This window comes from Oryzias latipes, chromosome 12, assembly GCF_002234675.1.
Source record: "Oryzias latipes chromosome 12, ASM223467v1".
NCBI lineage: Eukaryota > Metazoa > Chordata > Actinopteri > Beloniformes > Adrianichthyidae > Oryzias > Oryzias latipes.
Window position 1 is genome coordinate 24666729 of NC_019870.2, and position 21395 is coordinate 24688123.

Genomic DNA, 21395 nt, shown 5'->3' on the forward strand with positions numbered 1-21395 from the left:
GGTCAGGACAGCAGCGATCACAGATCTGCACGAAGACAAACCAACACCACTCACCTGATAGAGCTCCTCTTTAGTGACGTAGGGTTTGTTTTCAGCGCTGAGAGCCCGGAAGGCACTCTCAATCTCTTCACTGGACTTTACGTTCTCCGTCTCACGGCTGATCATGAACGCCATGTACTCCTGCAGCGATACGTTCCCATCCCTACAGAAACACATCACTCCAGTACCTTAGATTGTGGAGGTCTTCCCTAAACTCTGACTCTCTAAGCAATGCAGAGACTCGTTCCATGCAAGACCAATACATGTAAAACAGCAGCAGACCTGTTTGGATCCACTGTGTCAAGTATGGCTTCAAACTCAGGATCAGGTTCTCCTTCCTCCACCATGGGTAGGTCGTATCCCAGAGAGCGCAGACACGACTTGAACTCCTGATGGTTCAGGCGGCCGGACTTCTCCTTGTCAAAGTGTCTAAATGAAACAGAAACAGGTGATGATTCATCCTGGCGTTGAACACGCCCATAAATCCGTTGACGTGAGGCAGCTTACTTGAACATCATGCTGAACTCCTTAAGAGCCTCTTCTGTCACTCCGGTGGTGTTTCTGAAAGCAGGATGAGCAGAAACATGAACACAGATTCCCTTTAGCATGTCGTGAACTTCAGCGTCTGCTGCGATCAGCACCTGGCTTGTATCTGTTGCTCCAGGTTGTGCTGCATCCTCATGCCCAGCTGGTCCAGTTGGTCCCACTGCTGGGCCAGGCCCACCGTGCTGTGCTCTGTGTACTTGTTGTCCAGGATGAGAGCTTCTTCCATGGCCGCCCCCAGGTCTTCAATCTTCTTCAGCTGGCTGCGCATGGCGCGGATCTCCTGGTGCTTCCGCTGCAGACGCGCCAATCCAGGAAAGCAGATTTAGAGTTTCACTCAGTTCAGTGTTTCACTGATTCATACTAAAATGATTAGTTTAACTGTGAGGCCAACTTTATTTATGGTTAGTACAAAAAAACAACACATTTTTTATTTTTAAAAATACTTTTATGGATGATTTGCAATTTCACACATGTTAATGACTTTAAATGTATGGTGGTTTTTGTTTTCCCTGATCCTGATTGTCATTGTAAATATTTTTTTACAAGATAAATAAAAGTTTAACAACAACTCTTTGCTGCGTTCAAACTGCATCACATTTGGTGAGGGTCACCATCTGCTGCAAGATCTGCGTCTGAATGACGGCTGCTTTCAGCGGTACTTCCAACTCTCCGTGACCCACTTTGATTACTTGCTGTGCCGCATTAGTCCGAGGGAAAATTATAAATAAGAATACAATTAGAGGAACCTTTTATTATCGTCTGGATGCTTATTGTGAAAAAAGTATAAAGTTTACGATGAGAACAATCCGATTCTCCTCCATGTTGGTTTTGGACTCCATCCGGTGAATACCTCATCAACGCGTCATGGGCCAAAGGTGAGTTCCTGATTGGAATTCGCGGTGCGTCTTCTTCACCAACGTTAAGATATTTAAACTCTAAAAACACTGCATTGCACCACAGGACCTCTGATTATCTGTACACTGACTTAGCATTGAAAACAGACGGTCCTGACGGTGTGAACGCAGCATTATGCATATTTTATTTCATGCTATAAAGATTCCGGACCAGTGTGTAACGTTTCAAAATTCTACCATGAAAAGGGTTTGGGGTATCTGCATGAACCCCACAGAAATGCAATAATCCACAGGATCTTTTTACCTTAGTGGCCTCCAGTTGGGACTCCAGTGTACCAGACTCCTCCACCATACATGACCTGATCCAAAAAACAACAACCAGAGTTAATAATAAAAAATAAAAAAAAGAATGGCAGCTTCTTAAATAACATTATCTGTATTTACATCAAGCTTTTATTTCAGATTGTATTACAAAAATGTATTTCTGTATTGAATTTGTGTCTGTTATTCTCCACACGCTGTATAGACTAAAGCTGTTCCTCTATACAGTATTCCCCCGCTTAATCACGTTTCACGTCTTTGCGGATTTTCTCCGGTTCATCACAAAAACTCAACTGAAGACGCTTGTATGAGACTTTTGCGTCCGAAGAATATGCTGCGGGGCAGAGATGAAGAGCACGGCAGCCCATCGGCTTCCTCGCTGGCTGCTAAAGAATATTTCACAGCTATTTCCTTCTTTTTCTGGTTCCTGAATCTCTGTAACTAAAGTTTGGCCCCCTGCATGCAGAAATGGCATTAGCTGACTCCGAAGCGGCTGGAAAATATCCTGATACGCTGAGGAAGATAATGGCGGAGAATAATTATCATCCGGATGAAACCGGCCTCTTCTGGAAGAAGATGACCTCCTGCACTTAAGTGATGGAGGAAGCACAGGCTCCTGGTATTAAGGCACAGAGAAAGAGTGATACTCCTATTGTGCGTTTTAAAGTACACTACGGTACAGTCTATTGCTCTGAATAAAAAAAAACTCTATGTAGAGCAATGTTCCAATGTACTTTCATAAATGTTTTAGAAAGCATCAGAAATGTTTCAGACGGGTTTTTGATGAGTAACGATCGGTGACGGACATTCTTCGGCCGCTGGGTTGGGGGTGGTTTTCCGTATTTGCAGGTGTCAGGTCCCTAACCCCCACGGATAAGGGGGGGGAGTACTGTAGTGTCTTTGTGTTCAAACAGCAGCTACATCTGTGCCAATTTATCCCACTAACCCAAACCATGCTGGATTAGGGCTGCAGCACCCTTAGTGCAGCCGGTCAGCGGTGAACTGTGGAGGTCAGTGTCCATAAAAAGCACAGCACACGTGCAGAAAAACCTTCATGTGTGTGCACACAGAGGGAGGAAATGAAATCCACACAGGGGGCAAACCAACACGTCTACGGCTTTAAAGCAGCACTACTCTAAAGGCCGATTTCCACGGCTCTGCCTGCGATGCGTCTCCATGTGACGAATTAAAAAAGCCAGAGAAACAGGTCCAGGTTTCAAAATAAAAACTTCCATTGTTCTTTCAGAATAAAACTATAGAATGTTTTTCTATATTTAAAAGACGCAGGTTATCACTGCGGTAAACACCGTTGTCCATTTTCAACATGACGAAAGTTAATTGTAAAAGTACAAACACATAATCTCTGACACAAAACCTGCATTTTACAAGGACTCGGTGAGGAAGGAGGGGGCATGGGGCCTTTACTTGAGTTTTGAATGGACTACTTGACATGGGGGTGGCAGGACAAACCAATCCTCTGGAAGCCATGGGGACGGACCAGAGATGCAACAAAGACGATGTCAACTAACTGACGGTCGTGAGTCGGACTCCCGCACAACACAAGGGAGACGCACCGCAGACAGACCAGTGTAAATCAGTCTCAACTGTGAGGAGGGTTAGTGCAGAGGGGGGGTGCTGGAAACATGATGGCCCAGTCGGGTATAATTAGAATGAAGTGAATGAGGTCACACGGCCTCCACGGCACGGTGTGGGTCAGAAAAGCCAAATAAACCAGAGCAAAGCCTGAAAAGGATTGACCTTCCTGAAAGATCATCAGCTACTTGGTACTGATAGACATAGATAACCCGGCGATACGCTATGCTACACAGAGAGGGGACACCGGGAGGAAGGAGCACAGATTAGAACAACGAAACAAGAGGAATTAAGATTCTGGATTACTTCATTTAAAAAAAACAAGATTAAAAAGATGTGCAGAACATCACATCTTACAAATCTAACTTTTACAAATATAAAAGAAGTGATACTAACCCATCCAGAAGATAAGTCCTGATGAGGAGAGCGATTCCGAGCACCAGCAAGAGGAAAAACAGATTAGCAACATTACTAACCCGGCTGCTCCACAGTTTAACACTGGATCCGTTCAGAACCACACTCTACCTGGTCTCCTGCAGCCACTGGTGGAAAGCATTAGCGTGCTGAGCAAACTCCTGACGTAGCTTGTCGTTTTCTTCCTGCCTCCTCTGCTCCTTCTGCAGCTCCAGCTCCCGCTCCTGAACTCATTGAAGAAAAGAAAAATCAGGAAAGAACTGCCTCCTAAAAATACTCAAAACTGCAGCATGAATATGTTTACACTTTGAGACAACTGGACTTGAAACATTCTTCCCTGAAACATTTCTCCACTAAGATTTCAAGTCTCACTTTCAAAACTCTCAACAGTTCTCTATAGAACTGGGTTTCATGCACATGCCTTGATGATCTTCTGTAGGTTCCTCCAGGTCTCCTCCAGGGCCTCCATGGTGAACCAGGTGTACGGGTTGGACACAACCTGGTAGCTCTTGATCTGTTGGTCCAGCTCTGCCAGCTGGTTGAAGTCCGCCTGAGCCGAGCTCAGAGAGGAGCGGAAGGCCTCATGGGCTTCACGCAGCGCCCGGATCTCCTCCAGAGAGTTGCACCTCACCGGATCGGTCAAGTCCTCCTCTGCGTTCTCAAACCAGCTGTTGAAAGCCGACGCCTTCTTGGCAAAGGTCAGGAACAAGTCCTCGACCTGTGATGGAGCAGGGAGTAAAGTCCTTGAATAGAACTCAACTGAGAGAGCATCATTGCAAACTTGTTCAAACGCTTAAAAGTGGCCAACATCCAGGGATCCACAGACTAAAGAACAATTTACAGGGAAAGGTCACTAAGAAGGAGGATGTAAAGAATCCGTACAGATAAATGTGACCCCCAACCTTTCTGAAGTGCTCCTGGGCCTCAAGAAGCTTCTTCTTTCGTGCAGCAGAGTTGGACAGCAGCTGGTTCCAGCGTTTTATCAGAGCCGCATGGCGAGCCTCGATGGCTTTGGACTGGACGTGCTTGGCAGTGAGCAGCTGGTCCTTCAGAGCTGTGATGTTGGTGATGCCCTCCTGCTGGAAGGCCTGCAGACCGGCGTCAAATGTTTCCTGCAGAGGAAAAAAATTGTGACAATGAGGAGCCGACTCTCACGACAAAGAGGAGGCAGGAATATCTGGGAAAGCGCGGCCTCACCTGTTTGGTGAGCAGAGTCTGCACTGAGGAAAGGTCTCTGCCGTAGTCATCAGTTTTCAGGCTGTTTTCCTTCTCGCCTGAATACAAAACAGCAGTTCAGAGATGAGGAGAACATTCAGAACTGTCAGCTCAAAACCATGGACACTTTACAACAACTCAGGTTTTGGACAAAGACCAGAACATTTTAAAAAAGACAGAAAATTAAAAATAATTATCCTTTCTAATCTATAATTGCTCTGCAAACTGTTTGATACTTGCAAATAACAAAATAATAAAAATAATAAAAAACCTTGTTTTTAAACAACAATTTATTAGGATGAGACAACTTGGACCGAGCTGCTATTCTCATTTAGTCATAAAATTAGTCATTTCCACTTCCACATTTTGTCAGTAATCAAAATAAACTACAATTAGGTACATGGGAACCCCAAAAACATAAACTATTTGCTTAAAACTAGCAACAACAAAAAAAAAACTTACTGCCACATATAGTCCGCATTTTTTGCTTTTTTTTCCTTCCTTTTGGAATGCTTTTGTGGAACTCGTTTTTCTATATTTTGATATCTTGTTATCCGATTTCTTGTTTAGGAAAAATGACTTACTGCATGGACAGTTACTTTTACTACATTCTAGTGATTTTCTAGTTGAGATTAGTATTCTTTTCCAATTTCTAGGCTCTCTCTTTTTTGCATTTTAGTTGGATGTTGATGTGTGATCTGTCTGGTGTTTTGATGACTTTGTCTATCTGCTAAATCTCAAACTCTGCAAAGATTTTAATCTGAACTAAGACGCTCGTTCGCTTTCTTTAGGCATTAAACTTTTTTTGGCTAAACTTTAAAATCCAACTTTAATTCAAATTAACAGCAGGATTTGCAGTCTGTCTGGATGAGGGTGGGGCCCACAAAGGCCAGGCTTCCTACCGATCCAGGACTCCACCACGTCCGCCTTCCAGTTGAACTGCAGGAAGGCAGAGTTCTCGTCCAGCTTGGCCTTCCTCTGAGCGGCGGCCCTGTCCAGCTCTGACACCTTTCCTCGCAGAGCGGCCATCTTGGCATTGATGTTGTCCACGTGATGGTTGTTCTGTTGTCAAACACGGATCGTGAGTATCTGTGTTTGCAGCGCTGCTTGTTGACCTGCATTCTGCTCGTTACTACCTTCTTGATGAGCTCCTCTCCGTTGGCGCACACGTCGCTGACTCTGTCGCGGTGAACGGTGAAGTCCGTCTCAAACGCTTCGTGTTTTTTCAGCAAACCCTGAAGATGCAGATTGAACCCACTTTGTTAAAGAATGATGAAGCTGACCAGCAGACGAAGGAACACTTCTACAAAGAGCTCAGCATTGTGTGCACTTATAAAGCTGGGATTATTTTAGATTTCAAAAACTTTGTTTTTACAATATAGTCACTTCACGGTTTATTTTTAAGAGTTTTTTTGCATGAACAATCAAATCCAATAATTCAAATAAAATGCACCCACAGGACGTTTCAACAGTCTGGCAAAGCTCTTCAAAAAGTCCGATATGTTAACAGTACAGTACCTGAACAGCAGCCAGTGTGTCTCCGTAGTCCTCACTTCCCACAAGATTCAACTTCTCATTAATCCACGCTTCTTCTTCCTCCACATTCGCCACAAACTGCTGGTACTCCAGCGACTCCTCCAGCCTCCTCCCCCTGAAGCCAATCACACATTTGTAGACTCATTTCTATACGTGCAGATCCGTCTACTGCACCTGTGTGGCGTAGCAGGCTCACCTCGCTCCAGATAAGTCATTGAGTTCCTTCCAGTGGTCCACAAACTGGGCCAGCCTCTGCTGGATCTCCTCCTGACCAATGGTGTTATCATCTGACAGCTTCTTCCCAGTGTCCAACACCGACTGATGACACACACAACACACAATGAGTTACCGTCTCCGAAACTACTGATCATCAAAACACTGACGACATGAATCCAACAGAAATGACTTGTTCTGATGAAGCTCAAAGGTTACCTGGATGGCTGGCTCATGCGCTCCTAGCTCAGCCTCAAGCCTCTTATGTTTCTTCCTCAGATTCTGCACTCCTGTCAAATCACGTCCGTAGTCTTCAGAACCCACGAGCAACTTCTTCTCCCTGAAGAAGGGTGCAGCAGAAGTACTTCCGTTTACACTTTTTTCTCCCAAAAAAGGACAACAAAGAAAGTGGAATCACTTACTTGATCCAAGACTCCTCATCATCCAGGTCCCTGAAGAACTGATGAAGGCGGTGGGACTCGTTGAGCTTTGCACGGCGGGCTGCAGCCATGCTCTTGATCTTGGTGAAGCGTCCGTTCACGGCATCGCGCTTGTCCTTCACCTGGGTGGTGTCGAAGGCATTGCTGGCCATCAGGCTGTCTGCCTGACCGTTAAGATCCTTCAGGCGATCCTGGAGAAGTTCATGTAAAGACCCCTCAATGCATTCATCACGACTCTTCAATCAATGTTAGAGATTAGATCCTCTAAGATGCAGCATGTTTCCACTGGGACAATAGCAGAATTCTGATCTTTGGAGATGGTTGAGCTTTAAAGGTTGGGCTCTCATCCAAGGAGCTTCTTCGGTCTGCTGGAGATTTCCAGTTGTTTATTAAATGATTATCCGTCTACAGTGCTGATGTGGTGAGGGAATTCCTCCAATTCCTGGGTTTTGATTTGAGCCCACTGATTCTTGCATCGAAACCAGTGGCTGTGTCCGAATTCCTTCATCACTCAGGTTAATGATAGGTTAGGTTTTCACTTCAGCAAATCTATGGTGTCATATTTGGCTTTAAAAAAAAAAAAAAGTAAGCATGGTGTCTGAATTGCGTTAAAATCCAGCATTAGAACTTTTGCAGTGTCGCTGTTTCAGATTCTTTTTAGTGCAATTTTGCATACTTTTTTATATTTTTAAACAGCACGTTGGGTTCTGCGTCCTGGTTGGCTGCAGATCTTGTCAATCAGTCTGTGTGCCGTATCTCCTGTACAGAGTGCATTCACTTTGCCACATTTACATACATCTTTGATTGCAACCAGTTCTCCATCAGCTGTTAGAACTGAAGAAGCGGTTAGGATGAGAACCTTTTAAAGTTCAGTTGTCATGGCGAGCAGAATCCAGTGAGAATATGACTTGGATGACTGAAAATCTTCAGGCAACTGGGACAATGTCATTTAAAGATGCCACAGCTCTGAAACGAGGTTAGGGAGGTTTAAAATACGGCTGCCCAACATTCAGGAAATCATGATGCATACCTCATGGGCAGAAATGTCTGCTTCTAGCAGCTGGTGTTTCTTCAGCAGGTTGTTGACTGAAGCCAGGTCTTTGCCATAATCTTCAGAAGCAAGAAGGGCTTCCACCTGGGAAGAACCAGAGACTTCCTTTAGTTTCATGACATGTACCCAGGTGTGCCCAGTCCTGTTGGACGCTGCCTCTCACCTCAGAGAGCCAGAAGTCAAAGTCTTTGATGCCAGTGTTGAAGTTCTGCTGCTTGTTGGCCTCCTTCAGTTTCTGACTCTTTTCTGCAGATTTGTTGACGAGGAATTGCCACTGCTCATCCAGAGCGTTCAGACGAGCCTAAGTGGAACAGAGTTGTGAGTCTGTTAAAGTGATCCATGTTTCGCTACAGCCCCAACAAATAAAACTTCCAAAAAACTGTCCAGCTGAGTAAACAAATTGTAATTTTTCATAAGCTTCATCAGTTTCTAAAGATAAAAGCTGCACTCAACCTTTCCAGCTCAACATACTTTCTAAATAAAATTTAAAAAAAGTGTTTGCTGCAGGAGTGATTTAGTGAAGAAAAACAAAAACGTGTTGAATGTAAGAGAAAATAGGCGTGAGAAACCTTGACTGCATCCTCACTGCCGGCGCAGCCTCCCCTCTGGATCAGAGCGTTTCCGGTGTCGATGACTCCACGGATCCGGTCTGCATTGGCGTGCAGCTCGGCTTCAAAGGCCTGATGTTTCTGATGTTTGCTCTAAAATCACACACACCAGGGCCGACCAGAACCAGGCTTAGAACCACATGAAACCTTAGAAAATGCTCACAGCATTTTATTCCACACAAGAAGCCATTAAGCTCCGAAACTTCTGCTCAGAGGCAAACAAAAGCTCAAAACTGATGGAGACAACAGTCTTCACATTTTAGGCACCAAACACAAATTAGTCACAGGTGTTTGAGTCAAACACAAAAAAGCACAATGCAAAATGATGAGACAGGCAGCAACTATGATGGACATCTACAAACACGGAACACAACGTGAGGAATACAGCAGACTTTGAGGACGAGTCACTAAAAAGCTGCTGATGGTTGAGTCCATCATGTGTGCAGCTGCTCCAGAACATGCTCAGTACCAGAGGCACGTTCACCGCATGCTGAGTTCTGGTCACGCGTCTTTGACTCTGGATTCTGAAGCACATTTAAAGTCAACTCCCCTCCAAGACAACAAACAAAAACGAAGCACAAAACAACAAACCTTCAGGAAAATAAATGACCCAGAATTAACTAAAAGGTTTTTAACTCAATTAAAACCAAGCCAAGAAGCTGATGAGGGACAAACTCAAGCTAGAGCAAACGGAGTTCTAGGTCACGCTCACACAAACAACAAAGACGTGTGACGATCGTCTGCTCGGAGGTTAGTCAGCGACAAACTACTCAAACTTACCAGCAGCTTGGAAAGCTACAAGAGAACAAAACAGTGAGAGAAAGATTCAGTCTCACTTCAGACAAGACATACATGTTTCATTAAGAACTACTGAAGAAGTAAAAACGTGAGATTCCTCCTCAGGATCCTCCAGTGGGAAGCCCTGCTGCTCTTGGGGTCATACCAGAGACCCTGTGAGTACCTGGATGTTGGTGGGATCCTTGTAGGACTCATCAGTGGCAGTCTGCAGTTTCTCACTGATCCAGGCCTCGATCTCATCCACGTCCCGGCTGAACTGCTGCAGGGTCTGGGATTCACCCAGCTTCGACCGCTTCTCGATCATCTGGGCCTTCAGCCGGCGCCACCTTTCACACATTACAGTCTTTGGTTAAAAGAGGTTCCTCCACTGGAATTGGGCAATCACTGAGGCTATGCCCAAACTTCCTTACTAATCACTAACCCCTAAAAGACTCCACAGTGGTCCCTCACTATAACAAGGTTTACTTTTTGCAATCTCAGTGTTTCACAATTTATTTTGTTCAATTTTTGCACGCTTCTTTAAAAATGTTACCAAAGCATTGTGTTCTGCATCCTGATTGGCTGTTGACTGTCAACGATCTCCTCCGTGCTATGTATCCAGAATGTGTTCAGTTTGCCAAATCTACACAAATCTTTGAACAACCTCAGATTGTTGTTTTCATTCTATAATACTGGACTTATTTTTCTATAAAGGTTTGAACTTTGAGAGTTTAAACAAGAGAAAAAAGTATGAAAATGTTCATTTCTGTCTGAGAAAAAGTCAAATGTGTAGTGACGATTTTTACAGCATTGAAACATCTGTAATCCTACTTTTTAGATGTCACCTATCGCAGTTTATTTTAACTCCCGCAATAAACGAGGGAAGACTATCTAGTGCAGGACTCCCCTGGATTTTAAAGCATAGCATGCTTACTATTTTTTAATTCATTGAAAAAATGGAAAACTTTCTTTCATTTCTTTAGTTTGGAAATACAATAATCTGCAGAGTGTAACTGTAAACTGGGATTCAACTGTCATGACAAACAAGGTTTTGATGAAGCAGCAGCAGGGAGCTGAATTAAACTTTCATATTTACATTTATTTGACTTTAAGTCCTTGTTTAATTCATGTTTTCTAAATATACTTAATAGACATGTTTGGTTCATTTTTTTATTTAATTTGACGAATATGCTTAAAGAATTGCAGGTATACTTTATACAGTATTAATATAAGTACTAATAGTGTTTTTTTTTGTCATATGGTACATTGGCAAAGAAGTTACCTTTTCAAAAGGCCCAACATTTGTACCAAACATGTTTGTGGGATCAGAAGCAGAATGGGGTGAGCTCCTCTTAAACAACATATTTCCGAATCTTTCTTTGTCAGTGCTCAGCAGTTTGTTTTAGTAATGATGGTCTAAAAAGACCAGAGCTTCTTACCTGTCAAGCACCTCATTGCGGCGGTTTGTGATGTCAGGTTTGGCGTAATGACCAGCTCCAATCAGCTGGTCAGCAAAGGACTGCAGGGCAGCAATCTTCTCCTCCTGTCCAGCAAAACAACCATCATGAATTCTTAACCCAAAGCATTTCTGTGATTTTCCTCTGGACATTTTCCTCACCTGCACATTGATCGCTTTGTCAAAGTCCTCGTGTTTTTTGATGAGGGCCTCGACGCTGTCTAGGGAGTCTCCCTTGTCGTCGCTGGCAAGGAAGGCCTCCCGAGCTGCCATCCAGTTCTCTGCCTGCTCACAGTCTCTGTTGAAAAGCTGTGAACAGAAAACCCCCACAGCTGTAAAGGCTGGATTCTAGTTGGTTCCTTCAGGAGGAAAGAAGCTTCGTTACCTGAAGCTCCAGGCACTGGTCCAACATCATGCGGCGCTGAACCCAGGCCTTCTCCAGGTCGGCACGCTCCTGGTCCAGAGCCTCCAGTTTCTGTTGAATCTCAGGACTGGCATAGTGACCTCGAGCCAGCAGGTGCTGACCAAACTGTTCAAAGGCCTGGAAGGTTCCAGCACGAGCGTCGATCTCTGTGCGGTGCTCCTGCAAACAGAACCATGTAGGGTTAAATCTGTTGAAGTCTGGAATTTGGTGAAGCTGCAGGAGAGGAAAAACCACAGACCTGATGTCTCTCTAGCAGAGCCTCAGCTCCAGTAACATCTTTTGCCAGCTCCTCTGAGGACACCAGTCCTCGGATTCCATTAATCCAGGACATGAGATCTCTGCAAAAGGGGAAAAGAATGAAGCCGTCAACAAAACATCTCAACAGCTACTCTTAAAGACGGTCTAACAGGGTTCATCTGCTGCTCACCTAAAGTCAGAGAGGAAGCGCTGCAGGTCATGAGAGTTGCTGAGCTTTTCCTTGCGCTGGTCGGCTCGTCCCACCAGGCTGCTCCAGGCTGTGTTCAGCTCTGTGCATTTCTCCTGGATGTCATCCTTCGCCTCAGGGTGCGACTGGATAAGGCGCTCCGCTGTCTCTCCAAGAGAATTCACCTACATTTGGAAAAAAACGATATAATACTGCAAAAGACAGTAAGGCTGGCGGTTAAAAGCATGTTTCCTCTGTGATCATCTGACCTTATCACCCAGGGCAGCCAAGTCTCTCTCAAAGCCCTCATGCTTGCGCTGCAGGGCCTGAACACTGGCCAGGTCGTGTCCATAGTTGTCCGTGTTGAGTGCTTGGTTCTTCTCCTCAATCCACTCCTTGGTTTCATCAGCATCCCTGAACATCAATTATGTCAAGAAATGGAGAAACAAGCATTGGTTAAGAAAGAAAATAGGAAAATGTACTTAAAGTTCTAAAAGTGTTCCCAGTGGTCTTTTGATTATAACCATGCAATTTGTAAGCCAAAAATAAAAAAAACTTTTGTCGTTTTCTAGGACATAGTTTCTACAGAGTGGCAGTAGTTCATTAGAAATTCACCTCTGAGTTGTGGGCGGGACTGTTGGATCAGAGTAGACACCGCCACCCCCAATTACCCATGATCCCTGTATTTTAAAAGCTCTCCTGCAAGCTTAAAGTCCCTCACAATCCCAACCTAGCATTAGCGGTGCAACAAAAATGGTGAGCAATATTGGAGCCATCCAGCAATAGAGTTTTGAGCCAGATGCCAGCTTGGACGAGGAAAACTGAGAAATACATGGATTTAGTAGTCTACAAGTGGACGCACAAGAATGAAGCGGGGCAGGGAACTTGTGGCTTGCTTCATAGGTCTTATATCACACCTACACAGTGTGTGGACCTCTAGCAAACTCACTGCTGACTGGTGAGAGTGATTGCCATAGAAACGATGACTCAGACCGTGTCGTACCAATAACTGCTTACTAACAATTTCTGGTTCCAACATCCCGGTGTCCCAATCACAAAAAAATGGCAACTGTATTTACTTCATTTTGTTGGAGCCAGGAGTAAACCACTTTCTACGGGTGACATCACAATCACTCGGTCCAGTTCTTATATACTGTCAATGAGCTGAAGAAACACTACGCTGAATCTTCAACTATCCAATAGTGTTTAGCCAGGACTGTCCTACTGCAACAGCTTGTACCTGTGGAATCGCTGCACCTCATGGGCACTCCCCAGCAGGTTGCTCCTGTCTTCAGCCAGCTGCTGCAGCGACCGCCAGCGATTGTTCAGCTCCTGCACGCAAATACAAACGGAAGCTGACCTCGGCTGCTTTCCGATTTCATTGTTGAAATGAAAGGGCTGCAGGAACGCTGGCATGCAGCTCTACAACAGGGAGAACTAAAGCAATCACTTTAATGTAACAGGAAGAAGAACTCGCCAAAGATCAGCATCTGCTGTTATGCTCTATTGGGTACAAACTGTGATGAACACAAACATGCAGAGAATGGAAACTAAAAAGAACCATATTTTGATAATCTGCCGAGATCCGATTATCATCTTCATGTAGAATGTAAGCAATCATTTATACCAGAATAAAAACAAAAATGCATCACATATAAGAGCAGTGAAAAGGCCTAACAGGGCAGCGTGGACAACTGTAGGGTTAGCTTACTGATCATATGGAAGACCATGGGAAGTGATGAGAAAATCGTTGGAATGGAATCAACCTTACCTTGATGGAATTAAAGTTAGCGGTAGTTTGAACTCCCAGGCGAACCGTCTGAAGAAAAGAAAGGCCAAAGATGACAGAAAGGAGGATGAGGAAATAAAATCCAATAGAAACACCAGTCAGAAGCTATTTGGAGATTTCTGAGTCTTCTTCCAGGACAAACCAAGAAAACAAAAGATGCCCATAGAAAAACCAAACCATGAACCCTTAACAAGAAACATGACGAAAGAAATAACCCCATGAGTGTCTAAAAAAGTCTTCCCACATCCTGTTGATGAGCAATTAGTGTAATTATCTGGTAGTATGGTTGAGTATGAACGATACAATATTACAATTCACCCATTATCTAAACAGTAACACATAGATTCAGATAAAGGAGATCCAGATCTTTGCAGTTGATGCATATTCTCTTAAAACACAAAGCAACCGGGCTTTAATTAACCCATTTTTAAATATCTGAAATACTGGTAATTATGTTTACGTGTTCAGTCAAGTTTACCTTCCATGGAGATGCAGTCTTAGAATCAGATTCATCCTGTTCAGCAAATATCATAAGTTAGTATCTTAGATGTCACAAGGAGATAATCAATCAGTAAAATAATCTGAACGTGTTTCTACCTTTCCAGGAGCAGAGCCCAGAAGTTCTTGTTGCTACAAAGAGAAATGGATATGAAGACAGCTGAAACCTTAAGTATTGCATGGGGGTGATGTTTGATCCTTTTCAAACACACCTGTGCCTGGACCATGGGAGCCTCCTCTGCCATCAGGCCTTCAGACTCCAGCTCTGACGCCACTTTGTTGATGTCCCGCAGGCGAGATTCATTTGCTTTCAGGTCCTAAGAAGAAAAACAGACACCATATACTCTTACTCACCAACAAGAACGGCCAATGCGTCCTGCTGAAGTTCAGAGGCTCAGAAAGAGAAACAAACAATACCTTTTGGAAGTCATCAAACTTCTTTTGAAGGACTTCCACTTGTTCCAAATCTGAGCCAACCTCTTCATTGGTAAGGGCACTCTCCTTCTCATGTATCCACTGCTGGAGCTCATTGGCCTCACGGAACAACATGAACTTCTTGCAGCTCTTCTCCAGCATGTCTTTGCGCTTCTCTCCCAGTTCTAACAGAGTGCCGTACCTGAAAGCAGGTAAGAGGATGCATTGAGTACAGGATGCTACGTTAGTGCATACTATGCCATTGAATAAAGGCAAACCTATCATAAACTACCCATTCATAAACTTTTCTCTACATTCACTGTTGCACACTTATCCAAAAAAGTGACAGGGACACTCCCGCTGCGTGTTGGAGGAGCTACTGTCAAAAGTTTTTAGCCTCATCAGATACATGGAAGACTGTATATTTGTACATCTCATATACAGCCAATGCATGAAAGACACGGGTGATGTTGAGAGATCAGGTTTATCGATTTCTAAGAGCTCTACAAAAACATCGGTAATCATGAGCTCGTTCAGAGACTCTCACAGTATGATGAGAATCCCCATCTACTGCACCAGCAGTGCCTGAACGACGGCTGCCTTCAGTGGAACTTGACTCTCTGTATGACCCAGTTATCCTAACTCGCAGTCCTGCATTAGTACGAGGAAGGAAAAAAATAAAAATAATGATAAAATTAGAGGATGTTTTTATTATTGTCCTTTTGGAAAAAAATAAAAATATCATAAAGGTCTATTCTTCTTTATGTAGGTTTCGGACTCCACCCACTGATCATGTCATCAACACGTCACAGGGAAAAGTTGTTCGCCAAAGTTCAGATATTTGAACTACTTGCCACGTGTCCGAATTTTGTCTGCCCAAATTGTGCCCTAGACCGTCCCAGCTGACTCTCAAATCGCAACGCAGGACTTCAGATCGCATCCCTTATGGACTTAATATTGAGACTGGACACCTCTGACGCACGAATAGCTTTCAATGTGAATGCAGCCAAAGTGACAAAGAACCAGAAAAACATTAAATGAATAAATGGGTTTCTATTATTCAACTAAGAAAGTTAATAAGATCATTGTGTCCCTTCATTAGACATCTCAATTTTTATTGTTTATATCAAGTAAAGGAGAGTCTAAAGATCAAACTCATCCTGAACAAATATTCGGAAATAAAAGAAAAAATGGGAACTTAATTCAACTAGCAGCTCAAATACTAAAAAGGATGAGAAAGTTGATCAAACATTTTTGAACAAAAATGATGCAGGAAAACAAAAGTCTAACGTGAAATTCTGTTTAATGACAGATGTGACAGATCACCCTTTATCCTGGTGCTGAATAGAAGCTATTGGCACAGAGGACAGTCAGACAGTCATGGGGGGGAGTTGGCAGGGTTAGGATGAGAGTGGTGTTCGGGTGCTACCAATAGGGTTCAGTGGAAAAACATGAAATTGGCAGCAAAGCGCTGCTCCTACTCACAGCTCCTCCACCTGCTTCATGCGCACTGAAACGCTGCAGGCCTCCTTGGTAACAAGCCTGTGCAGCGGCAAAGCGAGGCCGAACGCAGAGCAAGATTCAGATGTTAAACACGGAGAAGGGAAAGAACAAAGCCAGGAGCACAGTCGTTAACAAAAGACCACAAAGCAGAACATTAGATCGAATGGAGATGCAGTCAAAAGAGCATGCCAAAGACGGGAGTTAAGTAGAGCCTTGTTAGATCTGTTAAGAATGGACATGAGAAGATTTGGATTTGAATTCCTTACTGAGTCTCAATTTGCTCCTGGCGGACTGCGATGCTGCCATGTTCATCTAGCAGGTTCTCCCTGGATGAGGACTGGGTTGGGTCTAGCTTCTTCACGTATGCAGCAGGAACAAAGCCCTGGCGGTCGTTCACCTCCACCTTCCACCAGTCCTGCCGAGGAGGAAACAACGACATGAACAGAGAAGAGCAAACGTTCAAGGAATTCTGTTATGGAAGTGATGGAGCAAAGAGAAATCCCATCATTGACAACACAGGAATCATCACCTGATGTTGGCCACCTTAAAAGGATGCTGGAAACATGTCTACTAAAAGACTCAGATTTAGCTGCTTAAAGTCCCACTCTGATTGTCTGGATTTATTCTAAAAGCGTTCCCAGTGGTCTTTAAATTATGACTATGCCATTTTTAGCCAAAATTAAAAAACCTCTGTTGTTTTCTAGAATATAGTTTCTGCAGATAGCGGCAAGAGTTCATTGGAAATCCGTCTCCGAGTCGGGGGTGGGACTGTTGGTGCTCTCAGAAATGCAATTTGAGCTTAAGTTTCTTCATAAATGTCCTCCATAATAACAAAAAATCCACAAAAACATGTGAAAAACACAATTTTCATCTGTCTTTAAGTTTCAGCTCTTATAAATATTGATAGGAACTGGGTGAAACAGGACAAAACTAAGGAATTCCAATGTAAACTCTGTACCTTGTTGGTGCTGTTGAGCAGGGTGAGGATGTCACCCTTCTTCATGGTAACTTCTCGGGGGCTCTTCTCCTGGTAGTCATAGAGAGCTAGAACCAGCTCTTTCCCGGTCTCGTCGTCAGTCGGGGCCACTTGTTGCTGTTTATTTTAAGAAACACAGTCACTGATCTTTGCTCTCATTCAGCTAAATTGTGTTTGATTTTGTGCCATTTCAACACAATTTATTGTTATGAGGCTCAGCTGTCCATATCAGCTCTCCTGATCTTACCCTGCAGGCCTGAGCTTGCTCTTTCAGGGCTTGAATGCTGCTGCCATAAGCGCTCAGGTCAGACATCAGGGCCTCGTGCTTCTTCAGCAAAGCCTGCAAAACACCAATAGTTAGGCATTTTGGTAATTACAGCTCCTTTTGGAATTAAAACAGCTCATAAATCACAGACGACAGGTTCTTTAAATGTTTGTCTTCCACAAAAGCATCCCCTTGCCTCAGCCGAGTCTTCATCTTTTCCATAATCAGTGCTCCCGACAATGGGCTCCTTCTCCCTCATCCAGGACTCTGCCTCATTGGCATCAGCAAAGTACTGCTGTGCCTGCAGGGAGTCCTCCAGGTCTTGTCTTCTTTGGGAACTCTTTGCCTTCAGGGTGTCCCAGCGTCCATGCAGCTCAGCCAACCTTGTCTTTACATCCTCACCAGCAAAGTGGCCTGAGAGCAACATATAAAAAAAACCCACAGAAATGTTTTATGTTCACACAGAATCAGTTCCTGAAGCTGCAAAGTCAGCCTTTGAAATCACCTTCTTCCACCATAGCCTCTCCTTTCTGGGTGACGGCTTTAATGCGAGGCTCGTGGCCTGTGATCTCCGCCTGCAGAGCCTGGTGCTTCTTCAGAAGATTCTGCACACCAATCAGGTCTTTTCCTGAAGAAACCATTACAGGTTTAGGAACGAGAAACATAAAAGTGTGCTGGGCCTGAATGTAGCAACAAAAGCAAGAAAGCAAGACGAACACGGTGGTACCTCTGTTGGTAGAAGCGGCGATGGGCTCTTTTTCACGGATCCAGGTCTCCTCATCCTCAACATCTCTGAAAAGCTGCTGGAGTCTGAGAGAGTCAGACAGCTTCTGCTTGCGTGCAGCCATGGGCTCCCGCAGACCTTCATAACGAACCACCAAAGCCTCCTGCTTCTTGCGGATGTTGTCAGAATCAAAGTGCCCGGCTTCCTGGAACTGGCGAGCCTGGATGGTTATTCCATCGATTCGATCCTAAGAGGATTCACAGAAGAGTCAACCCTCTTTCGTTTCCTGACTGTACATGGAAACCGTATGCAACGTGTCTAAAATGTACCTGGTGAGCAGCCACGTCAGCCTCCAGCAGCGCATGTTTCTTCTGCAGGTTCTGGACGCTTGTCAGGTCTTTTCCAAAATCATCTGAAGCAAGTTGGCCCTCAACTTCATACAGCCAAAGCTCAATGTCCTCCACATTCCTGTTGAACTGCTGCTGCTGGTTGGCCTCACGGAGCTTGATGCCTAAAAAGGAAAATACATTAGTCAAGAAAGGCCTGGGTGATTTCTTACAATAAACAATCAGAATCAAACAAGAAACAGCAAAACAACTTCAACATTTTCCAAAAACCAAAGGTCTTTTGTGGGATTTTTCTTTTGGCTTGATCAATTTTTAACTGCAAGAACCGGGTCATGAAGAGTTCAAAGATCAAACATCTCCATCAGATATAAACTTGGAGGAGAAACGGAACTTTGAACAATTTCAGGATGGAGCTTTCAGTGCTCATTAAAAGCGATCAAAACCTTTATTCTGCATGTCAATTACAATTTGCCTCCAGTCCAAAACAAACACAGATAAACAAATCACCATTACTCCAGTCTAAAGGACTGTGTGCCTTCACATAGGCAAATATAGATTGTAAATTGTTCATTTATGAGGACTTTGATTAATAGAAAATGAATACGAGCAACTACTAAACAAACCTGCTAAAAAAAAACTTTTGTAAGACTAGACTAGACTACACCTTTTTTTTTGTTTCTGAAAAAAAAAAATGAGCGGTCAGTTTTTAATTGCAAAGCATCCATTCTAGCACCATCATGTGTTTTAATGCAAAAGTATTTGACTTTCAGCTCCTAAACCTTAACTATATAGCAGAAAGTGACTGAGGGAAAGAGTTGTTTGAATGTTTTAAATTGCACTAAATCGTGTTAAGACTTGAACACTACCTTTAAACTCAGTGGCTTCCAGAAGCTTCTTCCACTGGGAGCTGACCTCCTCCATGCGGGCAGCCACCTCAGCTGCAGCGTAGTGCTTCCTGTCCAGCAGCTCTTGGCCAGACTTCTGCAGGGCATCAATGCGGCTCTGGTTGGCAGAGAGCTCGGCTTCAAAGGCCTGGTGTTTCTGCACTTTGCCTTGCAGATTGGAGGGATCCTGATGTTTAGAGCAGAAAAACCAAAGTAAACCAATGCAAGGAGCTAAATCTTTTAAACCATTGCTGTTTAAAGAAACATTGGATTTAGTAAAACAAAAAAAATGAAAAGAAAGCCTACTTTATAAGATTCATCAGTGGCCGTCTTCATCTTCTCGTTGATCCAGCTCTTTAGCTCGTCAGAGTCCCTGCAGAACTGCTGCAGGTGGAAAGAGTCCTCCAATGCGGCACGGCGTGACTGAGCGCGTTCATGAAGGGCGTTACGGCGACTCAGCAGCTATGTAACAAACAAAAAGCATGAGAAAAAACAACTCAAAAATGTCTAAAAACAATTTTTTTTAGAAGAGTCCACAGTTGCTGCTTCAACATTGACAGGCTACATCTGTGGGGCTTACAGCATCACGGCGCGTAGCCACGTCCTCTTTGGCGTAGTGGTTATTCTGAATTAGCTTGGTGGCAAATTCATCCAGAGCCTGAAGGAGAACACATCAATAAATTACCAAATTACACAATTAAGCAATATTTGGTCAAATTGTTCAAATGATGCAACTTACAGTGATCTTCTCTTCCTGAGCACTGAGGGATTTCTCAAAGTCTTCATGCTTTTTCAGCAACGCTTCAACACTATCCAGAGAGTCTCCAAGGTCTTCATTCAGGAGGAAAGCCTAAACAATCAAGTGACATTAGAGAAGTCATTTTTGTCTGGTAATATAACCAACATACATGATTTGCTGCTTTGTATGCTTCCGTCACATTTCTCTGTACAAGCTGAGGCTTAATAAGTGCCAACTTTCACCTCTTGCTTGCTCATCCAGTTGTCGACTTGCTCAGTATCCCTGTAGAAGAGCTGCAAGTCCATGCACTGCTCATACTGCTGCCTGCGAACCTCCCACAGCTCCAGCAAAGACTCTTTCTCTCCTGTAAGAACGCCGAGCTAAACACAAATACGACCGATTAAACGTAAAAAAATTAGCTTCACTCTTATTACCATGAAAGAGATGAACTTCCAAAAATGATCAAAGGAGATCTGATGAAAGCACAAATATATTGTAGTTAGTGTATCCCATTAGTTTTCCATTCCATAATGTAAAGAAAATAATGGTTCTTCTATTAATGCAGATAAAGTGTATGTTGATTAGATTATTCAAAGGCATTAAAAAGAATCTAAGGAGCAGTTTTGCTCCATCTTTATGTTGCACTGGGTGTTTAACCAAAGTGCAGAGGAAGGGAGGGCTCTTCATTCACTGGGACTGAGAATGACTTTACCCAAAAATAATGTGAAGACTTTGCATTGATATATTTTTCTTAACGCCCGTTTTCTCTGTTTTTGTCTGATTTATCCTATTCATCAAAATCGGCTTGACTGGAAAAAAAAAGGAAGAGTCTGTGTCCATCTCACAGCAATTTGCATCAGAAATCAATCTAAGAGTGAAGCAAATTAAGCACTGATTTTATGACAGCCGTACCTTTTCCTTGACCTCCTCTGAGGCGTAGTGTCCAGCACTGAGCAAAGCCTTTCCAGACTCATCAGTGCCTCTGAAACTGTCCTCGTGGGCATCAATTTCTCCCTGAAAGACGTTAAAATATTCAGAATGGTACAAGGTCTTGCATGGGTTGCATTAATGCCATTTGCATTAACATAGAATGCTTGTTTTTGTAAAGAACAATGATTTACCTTGTGCTCCTGGTGGCGGTCTAACAGAGCCTCTGCCCCAGCCACATCATTAGCCAGTTCATCAGCATTGATCAGAGCCTTCATCTCCGTTACCCAGCTGATCAGATCCCTGAAGTCTGCAAGGAAGCGCTGGAGCCTGAAAAATTCAGACAGCATGGCAGAAGACTAAGGGACAGAGAAGCTATGAAGAGTGCATGTTATTTAAACAAGACAGTTTTTTTTAT

General features: G+C 43.7%; 1 protein-coding gene across 7 annotated transcripts in view; it reads right to left on the reverse strand.

Moving 5' to 3' along the window:
- The window catches only part of sptan1 (spectrin alpha, non-erythrocytic 1), a 32851-nt gene that overhangs the window by 439 nt on the left and 11017 nt on the right, over positions 1-21395 (reverse strand). The window contains exons 8-56 of one of the 7 annotated variants that reach the window (XM_020707835.2): positions 21172-21307; positions 20963-21064; positions 20293-20430; positions 20051-20161; positions 19892-19969; positions 19618-19773; positions 19294-19498; positions 18410-18591; positions 18084-18327; positions 17862-17984; positions 17553-17770; positions 17339-17431; positions 17074-17208; positions 16382-16530; positions 16098-16154; positions 14616-14814; positions 14411-14515; positions 14298-14330; positions 14179-14214; positions 13683-13730; positions 13152-13243; positions 12181-12325; positions 11915-12096; positions 11726-11825; positions 11449-11646; positions 11226-11372; positions 11047-11150; positions 9792-9954; positions 9611-9625; positions 8792-8923; positions 8386-8523; positions 8202-8306; positions 7154-7362; positions 6951-7071; positions 6715-6836; positions 6501-6633; positions 6119-6217; positions 5885-6044; positions 4965-5041; positions 4670-4879; positions 4189-4485; positions 3879-3991; positions 3750-3767; positions 3519-3581; positions 1744-1798; positions 681-877; positions 547-600; positions 322-468; positions 55-202 (exon numbers count right to left, since the gene is read on the reverse strand). In XM_020707835.2, coding sequence (XP_020563494.1) covers positions 55-202; positions 322-468; positions 547-600; positions 681-877; positions 1744-1798; positions 3519-3581; positions 3750-3767; positions 3879-3991; positions 4189-4485; positions 4670-4879; positions 4965-5041; positions 5885-6044; positions 6119-6217; positions 6501-6633; positions 6715-6836; positions 6951-7071; positions 7154-7362; positions 8202-8306; positions 8386-8523; positions 8792-8923; positions 9611-9625; positions 9792-9954; positions 11047-11150; positions 11226-11372; positions 11449-11646; positions 11726-11825; positions 11915-12096; positions 12181-12325; positions 13152-13243; positions 13683-13730; positions 14179-14214; positions 14298-14330; positions 14411-14515; positions 14616-14814; positions 16098-16154; positions 16382-16530; positions 17074-17208; positions 17339-17431; positions 17553-17770; positions 17862-17984; positions 18084-18327; positions 18410-18591; positions 19294-19498; positions 19618-19773; positions 19892-19969; positions 20051-20161; positions 20293-20430; positions 20963-21064; positions 21172-21307 — 6292 coding nt within the window. The remainder of the gene's footprint in view (positions 1-54; positions 203-321; positions 469-546; positions 601-680; positions 878-1743; positions 1799-3518; positions 3582-3749; positions 3768-3878; positions 3992-4188; positions 4486-4669; positions 4880-4964; positions 5042-5884; positions 6045-6118; positions 6218-6500; positions 6634-6714; positions 6837-6950; positions 7072-7153; positions 7363-8201; positions 8307-8385; positions 8524-8791; positions 8924-9610; positions 9626-9791; positions 9955-11046; positions 11151-11225; positions 11373-11448; positions 11647-11725; positions 11826-11914; positions 12097-12180; positions 12326-13151; positions 13244-13682; positions 13731-14178; positions 14215-14297; positions 14331-14410; positions 14516-14615; positions 14815-16097; positions 16155-16381; positions 16531-17073; positions 17209-17338; positions 17432-17552; positions 17771-17861; positions 17985-18083; positions 18328-18409; positions 18592-19293; positions 19499-19617; positions 19774-19891; positions 19970-20050; positions 20162-20292; positions 20431-20962; positions 21065-21171; positions 21308-21395) is intronic. The other 6 variants (XM_020707837.2, XM_020707836.2, XM_004075041.4 and 3 more) reach the window with 6 other exon arrangements.